The 21,746-nt window shown below is 38.0% G+C and overlaps 1 protein-coding gene across 5 annotated transcripts in view; it reads right to left on the reverse strand.

The window, feature by feature from the left end:
- TTC27 (tetratricopeptide repeat domain 27) overlaps positions 1–21,746 on the reverse strand; it is a 178,198-nt gene that overhangs the window by 27,960 nt on the left and 128,492 nt on the right. For 4 of the 5 annotated variants that reach the window (XM_036873864.1, XM_036873869.1, XM_036873866.1 and 1 more), the window contains 3 exons: positions 6,805–6,861; positions 5,865–5,963; positions 1,750–1,802 (listed from right to left, as the gene is read on the reverse strand). In XM_036873864.1, coding sequence (XP_036729759.1) covers positions 1,750–1,802; positions 5,865–5,963; positions 6,805–6,861 — 209 coding nt within the window. The remainder of the gene's footprint in view (positions 1–1,749; positions 1,803–5,864; positions 5,964–6,804; positions 6,862–21,746) is intronic. The other variant, XM_036873865.1, reaches the window with a different exon arrangement.

Below are 21,746 nucleotides of genomic sequence, written 5' to 3' on the forward strand. Positions count from 1 at the left end.
CTCTGGAGAGCAGCAGCAAAGGAAGCAAAGAGTAAAGAGGCAAGAATAAAGGAGTGATTTACCTCTGACCTTACAACCCCACTCTGACACAAAAACCTATTCATGGAGCTGCAGGAAGACAAAAAAGTGTCAAAAAGAAGCTGAGGAACAATGTGCAAGAACCACTAAGAGAGAAAGCAATTAGAATTCTTAGGATTAATGGGCTGGAGGACAGCATAGAGTATCAAGAGCCTCACTACATACAAAATTATCAGTATTACTAGAAAAACCCGCTGAGATCATTCTACAACTATGACAGGGATTTCCCCTGCCCCTGCTTTAACCCAAAAGGGTCTCTAGTGAGTTTTAACACAATCAGTTGCAATCAAGAACATAATATTATTTCCCAAAGAGAGCGGTAGAACAAACAGTACTTTATTTATGTAGATTGTCATCCAAGAGCAGCGGAAGCATTTCATGATCTCGACGTAATGTGGATTTAATGATATCTTCAGAAGTACTCGTGAATCCACAGAGAAAAATTAAATTTGAAAATAAGGCGAAATAAAAATGGAACTATATCTACCCTTTAATTCATTTATTTAAAACTGGGGCAACAGCCATCCTTGCCTCTTCCCTTTCCTTCGCTTTCTATAGCCAGTCAGTAAGCCCAGTTGGTTGTTCTCTTTATAAACTGGCATCTGCCCCCTTCTTTTTCCAGTCTCGTTATCGCCTGCCTGGACTGTTACCACAGCTGTCTCCTAACTGGTTTCCCTGTCCCCAGTTCCCTCTCTATTCTGTCTCACACACTGTCACCAGATAAATCTTCCTAAAAAACTTCCTTCTTCATGAAATTACCCCACTGAAATCTCTGGCTTCCTACTGCCAACAGGATAGTCTCAACTAGTCAGTCAGATAATCAGAACACGCTGCCATTTGACCCCAACTGACCTTTCCAACCTCATCTCCCACTACAGATCTCAATAGTCTCGAGCTGGACTATTTTACTTCCTATATCCTAAAGTGTGGCATTCATGCCTGTCACTCTGCATTTGGTCACACGGATTCAGAACGCTAGGTACACAAATTAATGACCATTTATTTCCAAATCCTGAAAGGCTTCCCTCTCTCCCCTCTACCAATTCTTCAAATTTTAGCTTAAATCCAACATTCTCTCAGAAGCATTTCTGAACCAGCATCACACACCTTCTCTCCTCTGAGATCCTCACAGGACTACGTGAGTGGCAGAGAATATAACTGCTCTACAAATATCACCTACCATTATTATAGCCCTCTTTGTACTTCTCACTTGAGATTTACCACATACAACTTATATTATTAATCAATTTTTAAAATAATATGGCATAATATTTTATTTTTTAAACCCACACTCCCTGAAGACATTGGTTCATACTTATATGTCTCAGTAATGTCCAGTACACAGCAAGCAATCATTAAGAATCTATCAGTTGAGCTGACTGACTAAAGGCATGCTTGCTTTTACCATGCAATGAAATTTAGGATACAAAACTTCGGTATCAAATAAAGAGGTCAAAAAGTACTTCTTATTTTATTACATACTAAATGTTTTCAAGAAATAAACTACACCTGGAATGCAAATGGCGATATTAAGTCATTTTAACTCAAAGATATGGGTAGGCAAGGGGAAAAAGACAAAGAGTAGGGCACAATGTTTCAGTGTTCAGTTGAAGAAAATCTCATTCATTTATTTTGGAAGCAAAGTTCTTCATCTTTTTCTGATGCACTTACTTTTGTTTTAATCGGATATAAGAAGTTGATAAATTGTTCCAAGCTTCAGCATTCTGAAATGATAGACAACAGTTACAGACTATTCTCATTTACGTATAATTGCTGCAACCAAAAATATAACATATTTTCCTAGCTCAAGATGTACTCTTTACAATGTTAATTTTCAATAAGGTACGTTTAAAAATGTATAAGAAAATTAAATAAATTAAACTTAACACTTATAATTTAGAACAAAAATAGTCAACAAGGGCTTAGCTGGTGGCACAGTGGTTAGGAATCTGCCTACCAATGCAGGGGACATGGGTTCGAGCCCTGGTCCAGGAAGATCCCACATGCTGCGGAGCAACTAAGCCCATGTGCCACAAATTGAGCTTGTGCTCTAGAGCCCGCGAGCCACAACTACTGAGCCCACCTGCCACAACTACTGAAGCCCGAGCGTCTAGAGCCCATGCTCCGCAATAAGAGAAGCCACCACAATGAGAAGTGCGTGCACCGCAATGAAGAGTAGCCCCCGCTCGCCACAACTAGAGAAAGCCCACGTGAAGCAATGAAGACCCAACGCAGCCAAAAATAAATAAATAAATAAATAATTTTTTTTAAAAAAGTCAACAAAATGATATAACTATTATAGCACTAATTTGGAAGTTTGCTAAGATTTTATTTCCAAATTTATATTTACAAAACAGTTGGACAATTTACAACACAATTTACACAATATATAGATTAACTACAAATCTAAAGTAATGCAAAATATTGTTTTTCTTATCATAAAAGGCTTTGCTATTTTACCATCATCCTTCATCAGATGGGAGAGTAAAGGAGTATGTGCTCTCCAGTGTTAAGCCTAAGTATTTCATCAATCAAACATATTTCTCTACCTATTCCTCTATGCAATGACAAAAATAAAGCCTCTATATAAATGTTGATTCTAACAAGAATGATATAAATTATGCTTGTTCCTCTTTGTTCCACGTTTTATAAAACAAAGTATATAGTTCTCAAGTTCCATACATATGATATAAAAATTAATTGGCAATGGACCTCTCCTTACAGAGAGAGCACTGTTAGTACCAGACTAGCCTTATTGCCATAAAAAGTTACAAACTGGACGAAATTTAGGAAGCAACTGTTTTTGAGAAGTTGGACAAAGGGTTACACAGGACTATGATCCCTGAGAGAAGGATCGTTGAGCTGTCTCAACAATCAACCTACACTTCTATCTAGAGGCACTTTGAGGGCTGCAGCACAGAAAGGTAGAAACCAAACAAAGCACAGCAAGTCTTACTAAGAGGGGGAAAAAGAGTTCAGAGTTCAGAGTTCAGGGCTGAAAAGGTGGCTGAATTTGCAAGACAAAATAACAGGGAAGAGAGATCTGTGCAGAGAATAAGCTCCAGAAATCTCAATAAGCATCTCCTTGAGTCCTTGGCTGAATACTAAGCTACACATGTGCAGGGCAAAACTTCTTAAGGCCAGGCAGGGAACAACTACCACACAGCTGGGAGCTGAATGGAGATTCTAGACGTCACACAATTCTGGGAGTTATTCAAGTTCCAACCAACCAGAGAGGAGAAATTCTTACTGATCACCTGTGGGATTAAGTTCAGCCCCCAAAAGGTTATACCTCAAGAGAAGGTTGACAGCAACTCTAGAATAGGGACAACTCCAGACCCACCCTAAGTTTAAAATCAAGCTGATTCACAAGTAAATTAACCAAATGTCAAAATAAAACTCTACCTTCCTCAAGGGAAGACAACAAAACCCAGAAACTCAACAACACAGCATCCACAAGTGTAGGATATAATTTTTAAAAATTGGTAGACAGGCAAACAAGCAGGAAAATTCATCCATAACCAAATAAAAAATCAGTAAATAGAAACAGACACAGAAATTAAAGAGATGTTGGAATAAGCATACAAAAACTTCAAAGCAGTTATTATAAATATAATAAAAGATCTGAAGAAAACATGAACATGATAAGGTAACAATTGGGGAATCTCAGTAGAAACATGAAAACTATAAAAGAACCAAATAAAAATTCTTGAACTAAAAAAAAAATAGATTGTCTGAAATGATGTTTAGTTTTTTTTTTTAATTGAGATGTAACTGATATATAGCATTGTATTACTTTTAGGTGTACTACATAATGATTTGATATATGTGTATATATCTGTGGTATATATTGATTACCACAATAAGTTTAGTGAATATCCACCACCACACATAGTATAATAAGTTTAATGAATAGGTTTAACAGCAGATTTGACATAAACATAAGAGCTAAACCAATAAAACTCTTAGAAGAAAAGATAAGGTAATCTTCATGATCTTAAATTTGGCAACAGATTCTTAAATATGACACCAAAAGCACAAGGAACAACAGAAAAAACAGACAGGTGGACCTCATCAAAATTAAAAACTTTTGTACCTCAAAAGACACTATCGGGGGCTTCCCTGGTGGCGCAGTGGTTGAGAATCTGCCTGCTAATGCAGGGGACACGGGTTCGAGCCCTGGTCTGGGAAGATCCCACATGCCGTGGAGCAACTAAGCCCGTGAACCACAACTACTGAGCCTGCGCGTCTGGAGCCTGTGCTCCGCAACAGGAGAGGCCACGACAGTGAAGAGGCCCGCGCACCGCGATGAAGAGTGGCCCCCGCTTGCCGCAACTAGAGAAAGCCCTCGCACAGAAACGAAGACCCAACACAGCCAAAAATAATTATAATAAATAAATAAATAAAAGATTACTATTAAAAAAAAAAGACACTATCAAGAAAGTGAAAAACAACTTGCAGAATAGGAGAAAATATTTGCAAATCATATATCTGATATCAGATTTGTATCTAGGATATATAAAGAATTCCTACAACTCAACAGTAAAAAGACCAATAACCCAAATAGGTAAAGGATGTCAATAAACATTTCTCCAAAGATGATACACAAATGGCCAAAAAGCACATAAAAAGATGCTCAACATCATCAACCATCAAGGAAATGCAAATTGAAACCACAAGATACCACCTACTAGGATGACTATAATCAAAAAGACAGACAATAATTAAAGACAAGTGTTGCCAAAGATGTTGAGAAATTAGAGCCCTCACACATTGCTGGTGGGAATGTAAAATGGTGCTTTAGAAAACAGTCTGGCAGTTTCTCAAAACTTTGAATAGAGAATGGATGAATTGTGAAAACATTAATCTAAGTGAAGAAAGGCAGTCAAAAAGACCACTCATTGTATGATTCCACTGATATGAAATATTCAGAATAGACAAATCTACAGAGACAGAATGTCCATTAGTGGTTGCCTAGGGGTAGGGATGGGGGGTAGACGTGGAAGGTGTTTGGGAGAAATGAGGAGTGACTGCTAACAGGTACAAGGGATTTCTTTTTATGGTAATAAAAATGTTCTAAAATTGACTGTGGGGATGGTTGCACAATTCTGAATATAATAAAAAAAATCACTATATTGTACACTTTAAATGGATGAACTAGATGGCATGTGAATTATTTACCATCTCAGTAAAGCTGTTAAATATTTAAAGACTGTAAACTAAAAGAACTTTCTAATAGTGCAATTAACATAGGCAGCACATGCTGGTGACCAACAAAATATATGTGACACTTTGCTGTATACTCAGCAAAGTATATTTTTAACTAAAAAACTGTTTTATCAAAACTATTTTCTAAACAAAGCAATGAATAACTTAGCTATTATGAGAAGAAACTTATTTCTAGATTTATAACTCATATAACTTAGGGTGTGACCTTCTGCCAAAGGGATACCTTCCTCCAACACAAAAGGAATTGGTGTTCTTTTTCTTGACATAAAATAATAGAAAGTTTGAATCTTTTTGTCTTCTTCTCTCTCTCTCGCTCTCTTTTTTTACTGTGATAAGAACACTTAACATGAGATCACCCTTTTTAAAAATTTTAGGTGTACAATACAGCGTTGTTACCTATAGGCACAATGTTGTACAGCAGATCTCTAGAACTTACTCATCTTGCATAACTGAAACTACAGACGCATAGGAATTGCTGTTCTGAACTACAGTACAATTCAAATAACTTAAAGAGTACCAAAGAGCTGTAATAAGGAAAGAAGACCAAACAAACTTACATCGGGTTCTAGAGTCACACAGCGCTGAAATGCCCTTGCTGAACCTCCATAGTCTTCCAAGGCCAGATAGGCACAGCCGAGAGAAAACCACACCCCGAGCTGCAAAGACCAAAAGGCAAAGTCATTCAAACACATAGAGACATTTATAGAATTAACCTGAAAATCATTTAAGATACTATCAACAAACACACTAGACTACTATAAAGAACGCAGAGCTATAATTTGGCTTACATTTTATATTAGTTTAAATGTAGGAAACTTAGCAATGGAGATGGCATTTTTCCATATAATTTTCAAAGCTAATACAACACTGAAAGCATGTGCAATATCACTGCACGTCTTTTACCGAGAAAGACCATTCTTTGTGTTAACCAACTCCGTGAAAGCAATGGAGAGCTCTGTTGACAAGCCCTGATATTATAAATGTGGGATTAATCTAACATTTTTACTGAACATCTATGTAACTATGTAAAAAGTATACAGAGCATCAGCAGGTTCACAACTGATGAATGTATTACGAACTTGAGAGGAAAAATTTTTGCTTCCATCTTCAAGTTAGACCACAAATACTTCTGCAGTTTAACCAAGAGCCAAATTGCCCTAGCATGTATCTGTTTAGGCATGCCCAAAAAATCTTAGAAAAAGCAGGCTGAGAATCTGGATTACCAAAGAGTCATTCAAAGTGGAAAGCCTGACTTAAGTTAATATGATTTGTAAACTTAGAGATGCAGAAAACAGGTAAATTAGGAAGTAGCTATTGAAATCACAAAAGAATTCTTTACATCACAGGGTTTCCTTAAAATTCAATAGCCTCTGTCAAAAGGAAGATAAGACTGATAAAAATTCAATGAAATTAGTCAGAAATGCAGCTATTGCAACTTTGCTTTCCTTTTAGATATAGTTAGTAAGGCCAGCAGCAGAATGCAGCTTGCTTTCTTACTTTCTTTGACTTCCAGTACGAAGGCAGTGAGCCAGCAGACAGACTTGGTTGAACACTCTAGGGTGGGAAAGGAAATGAGGTGCTCTGTTATCTGTCCGTAGCCTTCCACAGAGGCAAGTAGGAAGCTGCCCCTACACCCTCCTCCCCCTGCCATTCCTACAAAACTTGCTCCATGTGGCCAGTTGAGGCCTGAAATTTCTTTAAGCAGATATAGATTTTTAGCCCATAATTAGAGATAAGGCTTAGAAAGCAAACATCCTTGGGCGATTTAACACTTTGCCTTGAATTCACAAGAGGCTATAAATAACTGCTATGAGGAGACTTTAAGAGATTTTGTTAGAGGTATAGGTAATGGCTAGAAATGGGGTGGCTGTGTGTTTGGGGGGGTGGGGGGGATGCAGAGGTACTAGGTGGAACTAAAGTTATAAGTTCACTTTTCTCAATCAAGGGACTCTAGCAACTTAAAAATTAGCTTATTACACTTTGCTTTTGTCTGGTTATTTACAGAATTAATTGAAAAGAGTTCCATACTCACTAAATGTTACTCATTTGGGGAGGGCCTAAAGTCTGATGCTAATGTATAAAACAACATATAAAACAAGCTCTCTTACTTCTAACCTAGTTGAAAGTTTCAAAATCTGTGTATTATATTTCATCACTTATAAGGTGCACTTTTTTTTTCCCCATTTAACATCTCTGCAATAGATGCATCTTAATAACCCATAGCTGATCAGAGTTTTATTGGCAGTATTCAATTTTCTATACAAGGTGGCACTTACATGTGCCTCTTACAATTGACAGCATCTTATACCCCAATAAATCATGGCAGCAAGTTTACTTGGAATGAGGTATACCTCATTCTGGGACTAAATCAAGAAAAATGAGAATTGCCCTCAAAGTTCTCAAAATGCATGTGCCCTGCTTGCTTCCTGCATCAGCAAAGAACAAACTCCCCACAAAACTATTTCACATGTGTTATAAAAAACAGCAAGTGTAAATTTAAGATGTAAATAAAGAACTTTATTTTTCAATCCACCTGAAAAAACAAAGGTTACAAATGTCTGAAATTAGCAATTATCTCACAGCTCTAACACAAGCTGGTGATGAGATTACTGTTGATCTTTAGGTTTTTAAAGCAAGTCAATATTTTGTAACCAATGTCCTAAAACCAAAATAAATTTGATGAAAACCAGGCAGATGACAATTTAATATATAGTATTATGATTCTCTTTTCTTTTTGCTCTTGGTAATTTGTGTAATTGCTTTTTAATTTGCATCTGAAAAAAATTCTAGAATCATTAACTGCTAGTAGGTTTTCATCTACTGATAACATATAATTATGATGGGAGATGACTTCTGTACACATCCTATTCTTTGAAATCATGAAATGGCTTAAAAAAAAAAAAACTCTAGGATCTTCTAACTGCTTCTGGCTGACCCACTAAACCATCAAAACTGCATTCATACCTTGCATCTCAACTGAGGTCCTCAGAATTTGGGGGACTAAGGAGAATATTCAGTGCCTCTTACTCTTTTCATTTTAAACTATTACTTAACCTATATTATCCACTGGCATCTTGATTTAGGATGGTCATGCTCTGAAGAACAGAACATAATAAAAGAAAAAAAAAATCAAAAGAAGCTTCAAAAAAAAAGAAAAAAACACTCACATCATTCCCCAAATTAAAGTTGTACACGGTTGAGTACCAAAGGTCTCTATCTTCTAGTCCAATGCTATCAGATAGAAATATAATGCTAGCCTCATTACATTTGCTAGTAGCCATTTTAAAAAGAAATGGGTGAAATAAATTTTAATAACATATTTTACTTAACTCTACATATCCAAAATATTATCATTTCAACATGTTATCAATATACAAAATTATCGTGATATTTTATGTTCATTTTTTTCATATGGCATCTTTGAAACCTGATGTGTGTCCTACACTTACAGCATCTCAATTTGGACCAGCCACATTTCAAGTGCTCAGCTGCCACATGTGGCTAGTGGCTACCGTACTGGGCAGCACACTTCTACACTATTCCTCCAAAACACTGACACAGACCCTGGCACACCTGCATCCCTCCCTTTCTTCTCCATTGAAAGAACTAGCTCCTCTGGCTGACACCCTCCCTTGGGCTCCAACTCTTCATATACTATAGTCACTGCTGTTCTCTCCATACAACAGCAACCAGAATAATTAGCACTTAAGGAGCACCTACAATGTTTGCCAAGCACTGATACTGCGAGCTTTCCACACATTAACCTCCTCTATTCCTCACAACAGCCCTGCGAGGCAGTAAGTATCACCCTCATTAAAGAGGTGACCACGGACCAGAGGCAGTCAGCGAGAGAGGAGAGATTCGAGGCCCAGTCAGTGCGACTCCAGAGCCCACTTCATCTCCGTGTGACCACCCGCCCCCCGCTACACCGTCTGCCCACACACAGCCACGATTTACGGCAGCGCCATCCTTGTCACCAGTAGAGAGGGCGGGGTGTTGGGGGGAAGGAAAGAGTCCAGTTAACATGTGCTGGGAAAACCCAGGAGACCAATTTTTTAAGAACCAGGGCATTATCTACTTCCCCCCTCCAAAAGCTCTCTTGATTAGGCAAGTGGACAGAGATGAAGCAGAAGAATGGATGGCTATGTTTGGTTGGAGGAAAGAGCTGAAAGGCAAATCTCTTACCAAGGGACTGGGCAAGGATGGAGAAAGATAATCGTCTGACAGAGAGGCTCTGGTGGAGATTTCTGTGGAGCTTATTTCCAAGGCAAATTTGTGAAGGCAGGCAAGCTATAGGCAGGGCAGTGATCTTTAGAAGCTGACAGTCTAGCTTTTTCCTCTGAGGGAGCCAGTGCAGAAACACAAAAGCAGACCAACTATTTATCTTAATATGATGATATATGCACTTGAAGAATGGTTTTAAATTATTTTTAAGATAATTATCAAAAAGCAGGAATGGTTGAAGAAAACATGATCTCTCTTTGAATTTCCCTCAAAAGCCCCCTACAGAAACAGTGGAATGGAGGGAAAGAGAAATGACTGGGATTCAAGAGGTTCTAAGGTACTGTATGACCTTGGCCATGTCACTTAACCTCTGAGTCTTAGTTCCCCAGTTGTTAAATGGGGGGTGGGGGGAGGTGGATTAAGCAAAAATTCCAAGGCTCCTTCAGACCTCAGATTCTGAAAACCTGGAGGTGACAGGGTTCAAAGGTACATTATTGCCATCTAGTGGCAGAACAAGTACACTGATGATGCAAATAGAATACTTAGAATCAGCAGGGTTGACAAACTAGGAGGAAATCAGTTCAATTACAGGCTTAGAAATCAATTGAAAAGAGGCGGTGAGGAAAATGAGGCCTAGAAAGGAAATGATTTGCCTAAAGCCACACAACAGTTCCTGGTTTCTGGTGTGCAATACATGTGATGAAGAGAGTGACTGCAATACTTACTAAACCTCAATAATTAAAATAGAAATTGAACACTAAGCACCACTGGACAATGGGCATGGATTACTTTTAAAAGTTAATTTTTACAAGGGTATTTAAAGCACATCTGCAATAGGTGCCATTTACTTATGTATTACAATTTTCTTTCTTAAATTATGAGCTTACTATTCAAATTTCCTTCCTCCTCAAGGTCTCTGCAGAATGAATGAATAATCAGTAGCTTCACTTTTTTTTTAACTAATTTTCCTTACAGGATTGACTGAATTTTTCTGATGTCCCATATAATAAAGTGTAACACGTTATAATTGAATCCTGAAGCCAAGCTATATTCTCCATTCTCTCCTTTCTACATCCCTGACTCATTCCCATGACCCCAAATGCAGATAAGTTGTTGAATGTGGCTTCATTAAACAGGAAATGACCCAAGCCAAATCCAAGAGAGCTATCAATGTTGTCTGGTAATATCTTTTCCTAAAATGATGCTTGCTGCTCTTATTTTTTAAAAATGTGCACCACCAACTCTTTCGTAACCAAATTTCTCATTTACTATTAAATACTAAGTTCTCCTCCCTAAGGAAACACAAGTCTTAACCTGCCAGCTTCTCTCCCTCTCTCAAAAGTTTCCTCTATGTCAGTGTCTTCTTTTAAACTACAAGAGCAACTAAATTTTATACACACTTTTTTTTCTTTTACTAGAAAGGGTATTAATTGTTTAGTGTCCTCCTCTTATTCCTGTCCTAGACTTGGTTACCACTGGTTCTTCTATTTGCCTACTTTTTCCAGAGAATTCACATGTGAGGTAACATGGGTGCTTACATATCATCTGCAGGAAAACTCTCCTGTGAGATATATCTCCCTATCTTTAGGCTCCAGATAATGGGGTAACAATGATTTTCTACCACACCGCAACGGGCAGGACAGAAAACTCCACAACAACTGAGAACTTACTATGGGCCAGGAAGTATGCTAGATACTTTTTACATATTGGCTCTAATTTTCCCAACAGCAAATTGAGATAGAGATTATATCTCCACTTTACAAATGAGGAAACTGAAGCTCAGAAAGATGAAGGGATTTACCTTGGGATTACTAGGATTCAGAGTCAGGTCTATGGCCGCAGAGCTCTGCCCTCCCCTCTACCCCTTAGTCCCAGCTACAGCCCAGATGTTATCACAGTGCTCGTATTTCTTGGCAGTTATGCAAGTTAGACCTTAAGAGTTTCATTTTTTATTGCTTACCAATATGAGAAAGGAAGAACAAAAAGGAAAGAATCTCTTTTTTCTCTACATATTATTCGCATATGTTTATTCTCTCTTCTCCACTGGAATGTAAGCTCCAATCTCCTCGAACCTCCCCACCACAGTAACACAAGTGCACAACAGAAACTCTAACTCCATTTCAAATAAAAACATTTCTTCTTTCAAAAACTGAAATGAAAGAGAAAGTTGACCCCTACCAGTCGAAGAAGAACACAAGCTCTCAGGTTAATTAACAATTCTATCAGAGTACTACATCGTGGAAGTCTAGTCTTACATATAGCACGGGCAGGGAAGGGCTGCCTTGATTCCTCTAAAACTCCCTGGTCTCACAGAGAGTCACCCGCTGTCATGTGCTGGACTGTCCCATTACGTCAAAGTTACAACTTCACTTTGCTCCTGATGAAAGCCCCAATAGTTATGTATTAAAGAAAAACGTTCAAACCCGACAGTCTTGTATTCAAGGCTTTCCATAACGTCTAACTTGACCTCAGCCAAATCTGCCATTCCTTCCTAAATAAGACAACATCCTCTAGAGGCAAAACAATGAAGAGGTTAAGAGTAAGCACTCTGAAATCAGAAAGCCCCGCCCCGGTCCCAGCACCACCCCTCATAAGCTGTGGGATCTCGTGTAAATTAATTAACCCTCTATTTCCTCATCTGTGAAATGAGGGGAATAACAGTAAGTACCTCGGGGATTGGGCTGAGGATTAAAACTATATGGAAAATGCTTAGAATAGTACCTGGCACCTAGTAAATACTCAACGTTGGCTGCTAGAATTATTATTACAACTGAATTTAAGAATAAATAGTCAAAACCTACAGCTACCAAGAAACCTTTGCTTGCTACATGCTTGATTTTTGCATCTGCTAGTCTCCTTTCCCGAAACATATTTTCCTAATTTTTGCCTCCTATCTAAATCCCAACCATTCCTAGTTCACAACATCTCCATCAGGCCTTACATCCTTTTCATAACGCCATCACTAGGCACCCAAAGCATGGCGTCTATTTACTCTACCCCTTGGTCACAGGAGAAGTTACTTCTGCCTCTTCTCTCCATTTAGCCCATATAAACCACAGGAGAGCAAGAGGCCACATCTCAACACAATTCTTTCGTAACCCCTCCCCCAATACCTCACAATGATTTTATAAAGAGTTCATTTACACTTATATTCTAGCTTACACTATAGAAGATGCTTAATGAATAGAAACTGCTATTATAATATTAATGCTCTCATCTTCTTTCCTGTCTCCTTGGAAACATTATTCTGTTCCCAGAGCTAATGCCTTCATCTCTTCTCATTTCACTCTTTCCTAGAATGCCATTCCCTAGGTTAGCAACCCATCTCTCTCTATAACATTCAATCTCTCCTTCACTCACTGGATTCAGCCACATAAAGGTCTCCAGTATCTTGAAAAGTTTTACTTGCCTCTTCTGCCCCTTGGTACAATACTCTACATTTTGACTCTCATTTCCTTGACATGCTCCTAAAAAGAACAGTCTATGGATGTTATGTCCATTTCCTCAGCTGCCACACACTCTTTCGCCTCCTGAAGCTGGTTTTGAAGGTCATTAGTGAGCTCCAAATCCAATAAACTCTTCTTAGCGCTCTTTAGACTATATCACTACACGTGACATTTCTTACTGATACTTGTTCTTCCTTTAGTTTCCATGACTCCCTTCTTTGGGGTCCTTCTATCCCTCTGACCAAGACTCTGGTATATTTTGTTTGAATCATATTTCACTGGTGCTACTTCTTCTACCTTCCTCCAACCCCCGGAGATGCCCGAAGTTCAAGATTTTGCCTCGTGTTCTCTTCCAACACAGTTTTCTGTCAAGAATTCATTCACTTGCATGGATTCACCTTACTTCCACAGAAAAGCCCCAGCCTGCAAGCTCAGTTCTTGGCCTCACTCCTAGGCTTCAGGCTTGGACTGTGAGCCCTCTCTACACAGCAACATCTCTTCACATTCAACACTCAAAACACATCATCTTCCCCTACCGAAGACACAGAGAATTCAGGAGGAAGGGAAAGTATCTATCAATAGGGACATTTCCTTTTTAACCAAGCAATTGAGAAAACCGGCATGTTCTCAGATCCCGAACTCTCCCTCAATGCTGCCAATCCAGTGAATAAGGCCCAGAAAATTTTCCTTTATAAGGAGCTTCAACCTGTTCTATCTTTCCATCCTCACTGCTAAAGCCACTGATCACTCATCCATGACATTCATCCCTTATTTAAACTTCCCAGAATATCACTTTTGTCATATCACTCTTTTATTCAAAACCACAACAGACTTCCATATCTGTAGGGTTACTAATCCTGAAGAAAGGCACTTAAGGCCCTTCACAAACTAGTTCTGTCCATATCATTTCCCAGTGGAAACTTTCTGCTCTCTGCTGATAGGCTGACACAGCCCAGTTCATTCCCACATCCGTGTCTGGTTCACAGCAGGATCTCAATAAAGCTTAGTGAGGCAACCACATAATGTACTGTTCACACTGCAACATTTTTAAAAATGAAACAAGGCATTAAAAAATCACTAAAATTATAGGACCTTAAAAAGACCTTATTTATTGACCAACAAACTGTTGACTGTCAAATTGGTTTTACTACTGATATAACAGGGGACCTAAAATGGTTCTATTCGAAAACCATTTTTAAAAGTAAAATTATTTATTGAAAAATAAAGTATATTAAAAAATTGTAAATTCTGATTATCTGAAATTTAAAAATAACAAAAGGAACATTAAGCAAGCTATATATTTGTGACATTTGCATATTTCTCTAATATATTACAGAATTAAAATCAGTTTTTCTTAGCAAATATTCATATCCTCTAATCAGTTCCTTAGTCATATCTAATTCTAATACCATGTCATTGATATTTTCTGATAATTTTTTCAGTATCTTAGTACTTTTAATTTTTTCATAAAATTGCCTGTTGTCTACTTCAAAGTTGTTCTTTATTGTTAATTGTCAAATTTATTGTTAATACATTTAGAATTGTTAAAACTTTTGATTGACTCTTCTCTGTAGGTCATAATGATTTTAGCTGAGAAAATATTCTTTCTAAATGTATTGAGGAAAAATTAAAAATAGAACCACCGGGCTTCCCTGGTGGCACAGTGGTTAAGAATCTGCCTGCCAGTGCAGGGGACACGGGTTCGAGCCCTGGTCTGGGAAGATCCCACATGCCGTGGAGCAACTAAGCCCGTGAACCACAACTACTGAGCCTGCGCGTCTGGAGCCTGTGCTCTGCAATGGGAGAGGCCGCAACAGTGAGAGGCCCGTGCACCGCGATGAAGAGTGGCCTCCGCTCGCCGCAACTGGAGAAAGCCCTCGCACAGAAACGAAGACCCAACACAGCCAAAAATAAATAAATAAATAAGTAAGTAAATAAATAAATAAAAATAGAACCACCATATGATCCAGCAATCTCACTGCTGAGTATATAGCTGAAGGAAATGAAATCACTCCTCGAAGAGATATCTGCACCCTCATGTTCACTGCAGCATTATTCACAATAGCTGAGACATGTAAACAAACTAAGTGTCTGTCAGTCGATGAATGTATAAAGAAATTGTGTGAGTGTGTGCACACACAGAGTGAAATATTATTCAGCCACGAAAAAGAAGGAAATCTTGCCTTTGGCAACAACATGGATGAACTTTGAGGGCATTATGCTAAGTGAAATAAGTTAGACAGAGAAAGACAAATACCATATGCTCTCACTTGTATGTGGAATCTAAAAACGCCAAACTCAGAGAAATAGTAGAATGGTGGTTGCCAGGAGTTGGGGGCGCGGGAAAGTGGGGAGATGTTGGTCAAAGCATACAAACTTCCAGTGATAAGATAAATAAGTTCTGGGGATCTAACATACAGCATGGTGACTATAGTTAACAATACTGCATTATACACTTGAAAATTGCTAAAAGAGTAGATCTTAAATGTTATCATCACACACACACAAAGGTGACAGAGGTGAGGTGATAGAGGTGTTAACTAATGCTACTGTGGTAATCATTTCACAATATATACATGTATCAAATCTTATCACGTTGTATACCTTACACAGTATGTCAATTATATGTCAATAAAGCCGGGAAAAATTTTTTTAATGTACTGAGATAACTAGGAAGCTCAGAGCAACTGCTGCTAAACAGAGGATATTCTGAATTCTAGATTTGTTAATACTGAAGCTTATAAATATTTTTCTTGGGTCCTGTCTTTTGGCCTCCATTTAGAGTACCTTTCTTCAACAAATATTTTTAACAGGACAAGATTCACCAAATAATTCATCAAATTTATGATTCTTTGTAAGTTTCATCAAACTTACAAATTTATAAATTATAGGCCTTCTCAATTACATTCTATTCTAGAATAGAATATAAATTTATTCAGTTAAAATCAAAAGCTCAGTCAAAAGTTTTTGGCAAATTATTATTGATATCTTAAGTACAATGGTACTTGGTTATTTTTTTAAGTCCTTATTTTTTTAGAGATACATACTAAAACATTTAAAAATGAAATGATATATTGGGTTTGTTTCAAAATAATATGGGATGGAGTGGGGAAATATAGATGAAACAGGACCAGTCATGAGTTAATAATTGTCGAAGATGGTTCATAGGCACATGGGAGGGGACTCCTTATTCTGGTCTCTGCTAGTATATATTTTGTATAATTGAAAATTTCATAACAAAAGGTTACAAAGAAAAGATTCCTCCTAGGTAGATGTTACAGACTGAACTGTATCCCTCTCAAAATTCATATGTTGAAGCTCAACCCCCAGTGTGACTGTATTTGGAGATAGGGCCTTTAAGAAGATAATTAAGGTTAAATGAGGTCATAATGGTGAGGCCCTAATCCAACAGGACTGGTATCCTTTGAAGAAGAAGAAAAGACACTGGAGCTCTCTCTACACATGCACAGAGAAAAGGCCATGTGAGGAGACAGTGAAAAGGTAGCCGTCTAAAAGCAAGGAAAAGACCTCACCAGAAACCAACCCTGAAGGCAACTTGATCTTGGACTTCTAGCTTCCAGAACTGTGAAAAAATTAATTTCCACAGTGGTTTAAACCACCCAGTCTGTAGTATTAGTTAGCCCTTAGCAGACTAACACAGTAGGGATATTCAAAAGTACAATTATACATTATTAAATTAAATCCTGTACATGATTTAAACTCTCATTGTTCCTCTTCAAGATAAATTTCAATGTCTTCCTGTTTGAAAGTTTGCTTTCAATAACTACAATTTGGTAAAAGTTGTAAAAGCTGAAATTTTTTTGAACTCTGTTAATTGAATACATAAAAGATTTCCAATTGATTTTGAACACAATGCAGCCAAAACGCAAGACTCCTTAAAAAAAAAAAAGTTCCTATCATTATAGGGCACTTAAATTGATTTATAAAAAAATTCTTCAAAAAACTCAAACATTTTTATAGTGCATTAGGTGATGGGCAGCAACAAGAGAAAGTATATACTGCCACACTAATTTTATTTTAATTCAACATCAGACATCACATCAGACATCACAAGAATTTTGTAATTCAATTACCCAAACAGTGTATATTAAAGTATGTGTAAATGACGACCGCTAGTTTTTATTTCCATTGGTAGAAGCTTGTTTGGACCATATTATGTCCACCACTACAACCCATTCCCAGTACATTTCTGCTCCACTGGTTTTCTTAATTCAAAAGAGAATTACTTTACCATGTTGTCATGCTCCACGAAAATTTGTATCCTTATTATCACCACTAAAAGAAATACTTTTTTCATAAATGGGTGTTGAATTTTGTCGAAAGCTTTCTCTGCATCTATTGAGATGATCATATGGTTTTTCTCCTTCAATTTGTTAATATGGTGTATCACATTGATTGATTTACGTATATTGAAGAATCCTTGCATTCCTGGGATAAACCCCACTTGATCATGGTGTATGATCCTTTTAATGTGCTGTTGGATTCTGTTTGTGAGTATTTTGTTGAGGATTTTTGCATCTATGTTCATCAGTGATATTGGCCTGTAGTTTTCTTTCTTTGTGACATCTTTGTCTGGTTTTGGTATCAGGGTGATGGTGGCCTCGTAGGATGAGTTTGGGAGTGTTCCTCCCTCTGCAATATTTTGGAAGAGTTTGAGAAGGATAGGTGTTAGCTCTTCTCTAAATGTTTGATAGAATTCACCTGTGAAGCCATCTGGTCCTGGGCTTTTGTTTGTTGGAAGGTTTTTAATCACAGTTTCAATTTCAGTGCTTGTGATTGGTCTGTTCATATTTTCTATTTCTTCCTGGTTCAGTCTCGGCAGTTTGTGCATTTCTAAGAATCTGTCCATTTCTTCCAGGTTGTCCGTTTTATTGGCGTAGAGTTGCTTGTAGTAATCTCTCATGATCTTTTGTATTTCTGCAGTGTCAGTGGTTACTTCTCCTTTTTCATTTCTAATTCTATTGATTTGAGTCTTCTCCCTTTTTCTCTTGATGAGTCTGGCTAATGGTTTATCAATTTGTTTATCTTCTCAAAGAACCAGCTTTTAGTTTTATTGATCTTTGCTATTGTTTCCTTCATTTCTTTTTCATTTATTTCTGATCTGATCTTTATGATTTCTTTCCTTCTGCTAACTTTGGGGTTTTTTTGTTCTTCTTTCTCTAATTGCTTTAGATGTAAGCTTAGGTTGTTTATTTGAGATGTTTCTTGTTTCTTGAGGTAGGCTTGCATTGCTATAAACTTCCCTCTTAGAACTGCTTTTGATGCATCCCATAGGTTTTGGGTCGTTATGTTTTCATTGTCATTTGTTTCTAGGTGTTTTTTGATTTCCTCTTTGATTTCTTCAGTGATCTCTTGGTTATTTAGTAGTGTATTGTTTAGCCTCCACGTGTTTGTGTGTTTTACAGATTTTTTCCTGTAATTGATATCTAGTCTCATAGCGTTGTCGTCGGAAAAGATTCTTGATACGATTTCAATTTTCTTAAATTTACCAAGGCTTGATTTGTGACCCAAGATATGATCTATCCTGGAGAATGTTCTATGAGCACTTGAGAAGAAAGTGTATTCTGTTGTTTTTGGGTGGAATGTCCTATAAATATCAATGAAGTCCATCTTGTTTAATGTATCACTTAAAGCTTGTGTTTCCTTATTTATTTTCATTTTGGATGATCTGTCCATTGGTGAAAATGGGGTGTTAAAGTCCCCTACTATGATTGTGTTCCTGTCGATTTCCCCTTTTATGGCTGTTAGCATTTGCTTATGTACTGAGGTGCTCCTATGTTGGGTGCATCAATATTTACAATTGTTATATCTTCTTCTTGGATTGATCCCTTGATCATTACGTAGTGTCCTTCTTTGTCTCTTGTAATAGTCTTTGTTTTAAAGTCTATTTTGTCTGATATGAGAATTGCTACTCCAGCTTTCTTTTGATTTCCATTTGCATGGAATATCTTTTTCCATCCCCTCACTTTCAGTCTGTATGTGCCCCTAGGTCTGAAGTGGGTCTCTTGTAGACAGCATATATACGGGTCTTGTTGTTGTATCCATTCAGCCGGTCTATGTCTTTTGGTTGGAGCATTTAATTCTTTTACATTTAAGCTAATTATCGATATGTATGTTCCTATTACCACCCACTTCAGCTTCTAACAGCCCACAATCCCCAGAAGTCTACGGTTGATTTTGAATTTAGTAGTTTCAAAGTTACTTGGGAAAATCAAACAGGTACGGGTAAACGAATGGTAGCTAGCAATCTCAACACAAATGCAAACGGTACACACGTCTTCTGGTTCTCTAACAAATGCACCATAGACAAATGCATTTGGTTTTGTAGACCATCCCTGATATAAAACCAAACATTCTTATTTTTATAACAATTTGATTTCAGGAAGCCATTACAATGCACAAAAGCCATTCAAATATCTCTCTCATTTGCCTGAGTTTTGTTATTAAACCTAATTGTTTGGATATGTCAGAAAAGCAGGGCTAGAATTTTTTAAATTCTATTTTTCTATTTTCCTTTCATTCCAGGACTTAGAGGAGACAATAACATGTAGGAGCTCTCCTTCTTCAGAGACAATTCAAACTTGCATCAAGAGTTATAGTAAGTCTACAGCGTTCAAGTTTGCATCTTGTAGTAGTTCTGTACAACTGTAGCATCATACGCCTGCATATTTTGGCATGGCTTACAGCCTGCCTGAATTCGATCCATATGACAAACTGCAAAATATCCTCACATAATATCTGTTTGCTCTGTGACACTGCTTGGAGCAACTGTCATTTCTTTGTCTTGCTAAGTAATTAATTTGAAATCATATAATGAGACCATTGGGCCCTGTCAAGTCCTCCCTTGTGAATTCCCTTACTCCACCCCTTCTTTCCTATTGCCCCTCCCCCACAGACAACTGTCCTGCTAGACCACTGCTACAGTTCCTACGCCTGCCTACATCTAGTGTCTCCCACGGCCACAGAGTTGCCAAAACAATATTCTTAAATCACCTCCATGCACACCACGTTCCTTCAATTCAACAAAGCCAAACACAAATCAACCCTTTAATAGCTCCTTACCTGCCAAATAAAAAAACCAAAGGCCTCACCTTCAAGACCTTCCATAATCTGGCTCCAGTGTAGCTTTCCCACTGGGACTGCCCTATTCCCTTTCACTCTAAAAAACTAGCCTATACACTAACACTCTGTACACACACACACACACACACACACACACACACACACACACACACGCACCCCCCCCTTCTCTTTGTGTTTCCAGGGCTGGGCTCATACTGTTCACCTGCCTGGAATGCCCTCACCACTGCCTTTCCATTGGCCTATTCAAGTATTATGTGTCCTTCAAAGCCCAATTCACCATCCTCTCTTCATTGTCTATGAAAGGCAGAAATAGTCTCTTTGGCCTCTATAAAACTAGTGTCTTATAAATTACTCTCTGGGTTTTTCTTTGAGGCCTCATACTGTTGGCTAGCTTTGTCTATGTCCATTTCACTAGATTGTAGCAGAGGGTACAAACCCAGCCATCTGGCGATCTGCTGCTACTGCTTCCTCCTCTGGTTCAGTGCCATGTGTACAGCAGACAATTAATATGTATTTGACTGAATAACTGGTTGAAGATATTATTTGTTCACTCATTCAACAATTATTTATTAAAGACCCAATATGTGCTAGGCACTGTTACAAGCACTAGGGAAATGTAAATGAACCATACAGATAAAAATTTCTACCTTCATAGAACTTACATTGTAGTGGAGGAGAAAAAGATTTTTTTTTTTTAAGGAAGCTATATATAATATTAGAAGGTGCTAAGTACTATGGAGAAAAATAAAGTAGGGAAGGAAAATAAGCAATGTAAGGTAAGGGTGGAAGTGGGGGTGTGATTTTAAATAGAATGATTATGGAAGGTCTCTCTGAGAAAGTGACATTTGATCCCAGAAGTGAATGAGGTAATGGAGCAAGGTATGCAGATATCTATCCAGAAGAAGAACATTCCAGGCAGAGGAACAACAAGTGATGAAACCCAGAGGCAGAAATGTGCCCAGAATGTTCAGGGAAGAACAAAGAGGCTAATGTGGGGTGAGTGAGGGGGAGAATGGGAGGAGGAAGGTAAAGAGGCAACAGGGGCTAGGCTTGGAAAAGCCTTGAGAGCCAGTCAGAGACCTGGCTATTATCACAGGTGATGGAGCAGAGGAATGACACATATGACTTGCATTTGAAAGGATCAACTTGGATGTTCATTGAGTATAGGCAGATTGTAACAAGACAGAGGCAGGAAGACCAGTAAAGAGGTAATATATTAACTAGGTGAGAGGTGATGGGTATTTGACCAGAATGGTGGCAGGTAGCAAGCAGTTGTCCAATTCTGGATATATTTCAAAGGCAGATCTCCTAGGATTTGCTGATAGATTAGATGTGGGATATGAGGGAAATAGAAATCAAGGATAACTCCAAGACCAAACAGGCTGCCACTTATAGGGATGGGGATGATCTTGGGGGCAAAAGCTTTTAGGAGGGGGAGAGCAGTATTTCGGATATTAGAAATGTTAAGTCAGAGTAACGAATGGGGATATTGAGAAAGCAGTGAGATACAGAAGTCTACAGTTAAGGGGAGAAGACAGCACTGAAAATAAACTTTTGGGAGTTGTCAGCATGCAGATGGTATTTAAGTTATGGGACTAGATTAAATCAAGGGAGTGAGTGTAGACAGAGATATACAGCCCAACGACTAAGCCCTAGGAACCAGCA

This window comes from Balaenoptera musculus, chromosome 13 (assembly GCF_009873245.2).
Source record: "Balaenoptera musculus isolate JJ_BM4_2016_0621 chromosome 13, mBalMus1.pri.v3, whole genome shotgun sequence".
NCBI classification, from domain to species: Eukaryota; Metazoa; Chordata; class Mammalia; order Artiodactyla; family Balaenopteridae; genus Balaenoptera; species Balaenoptera musculus.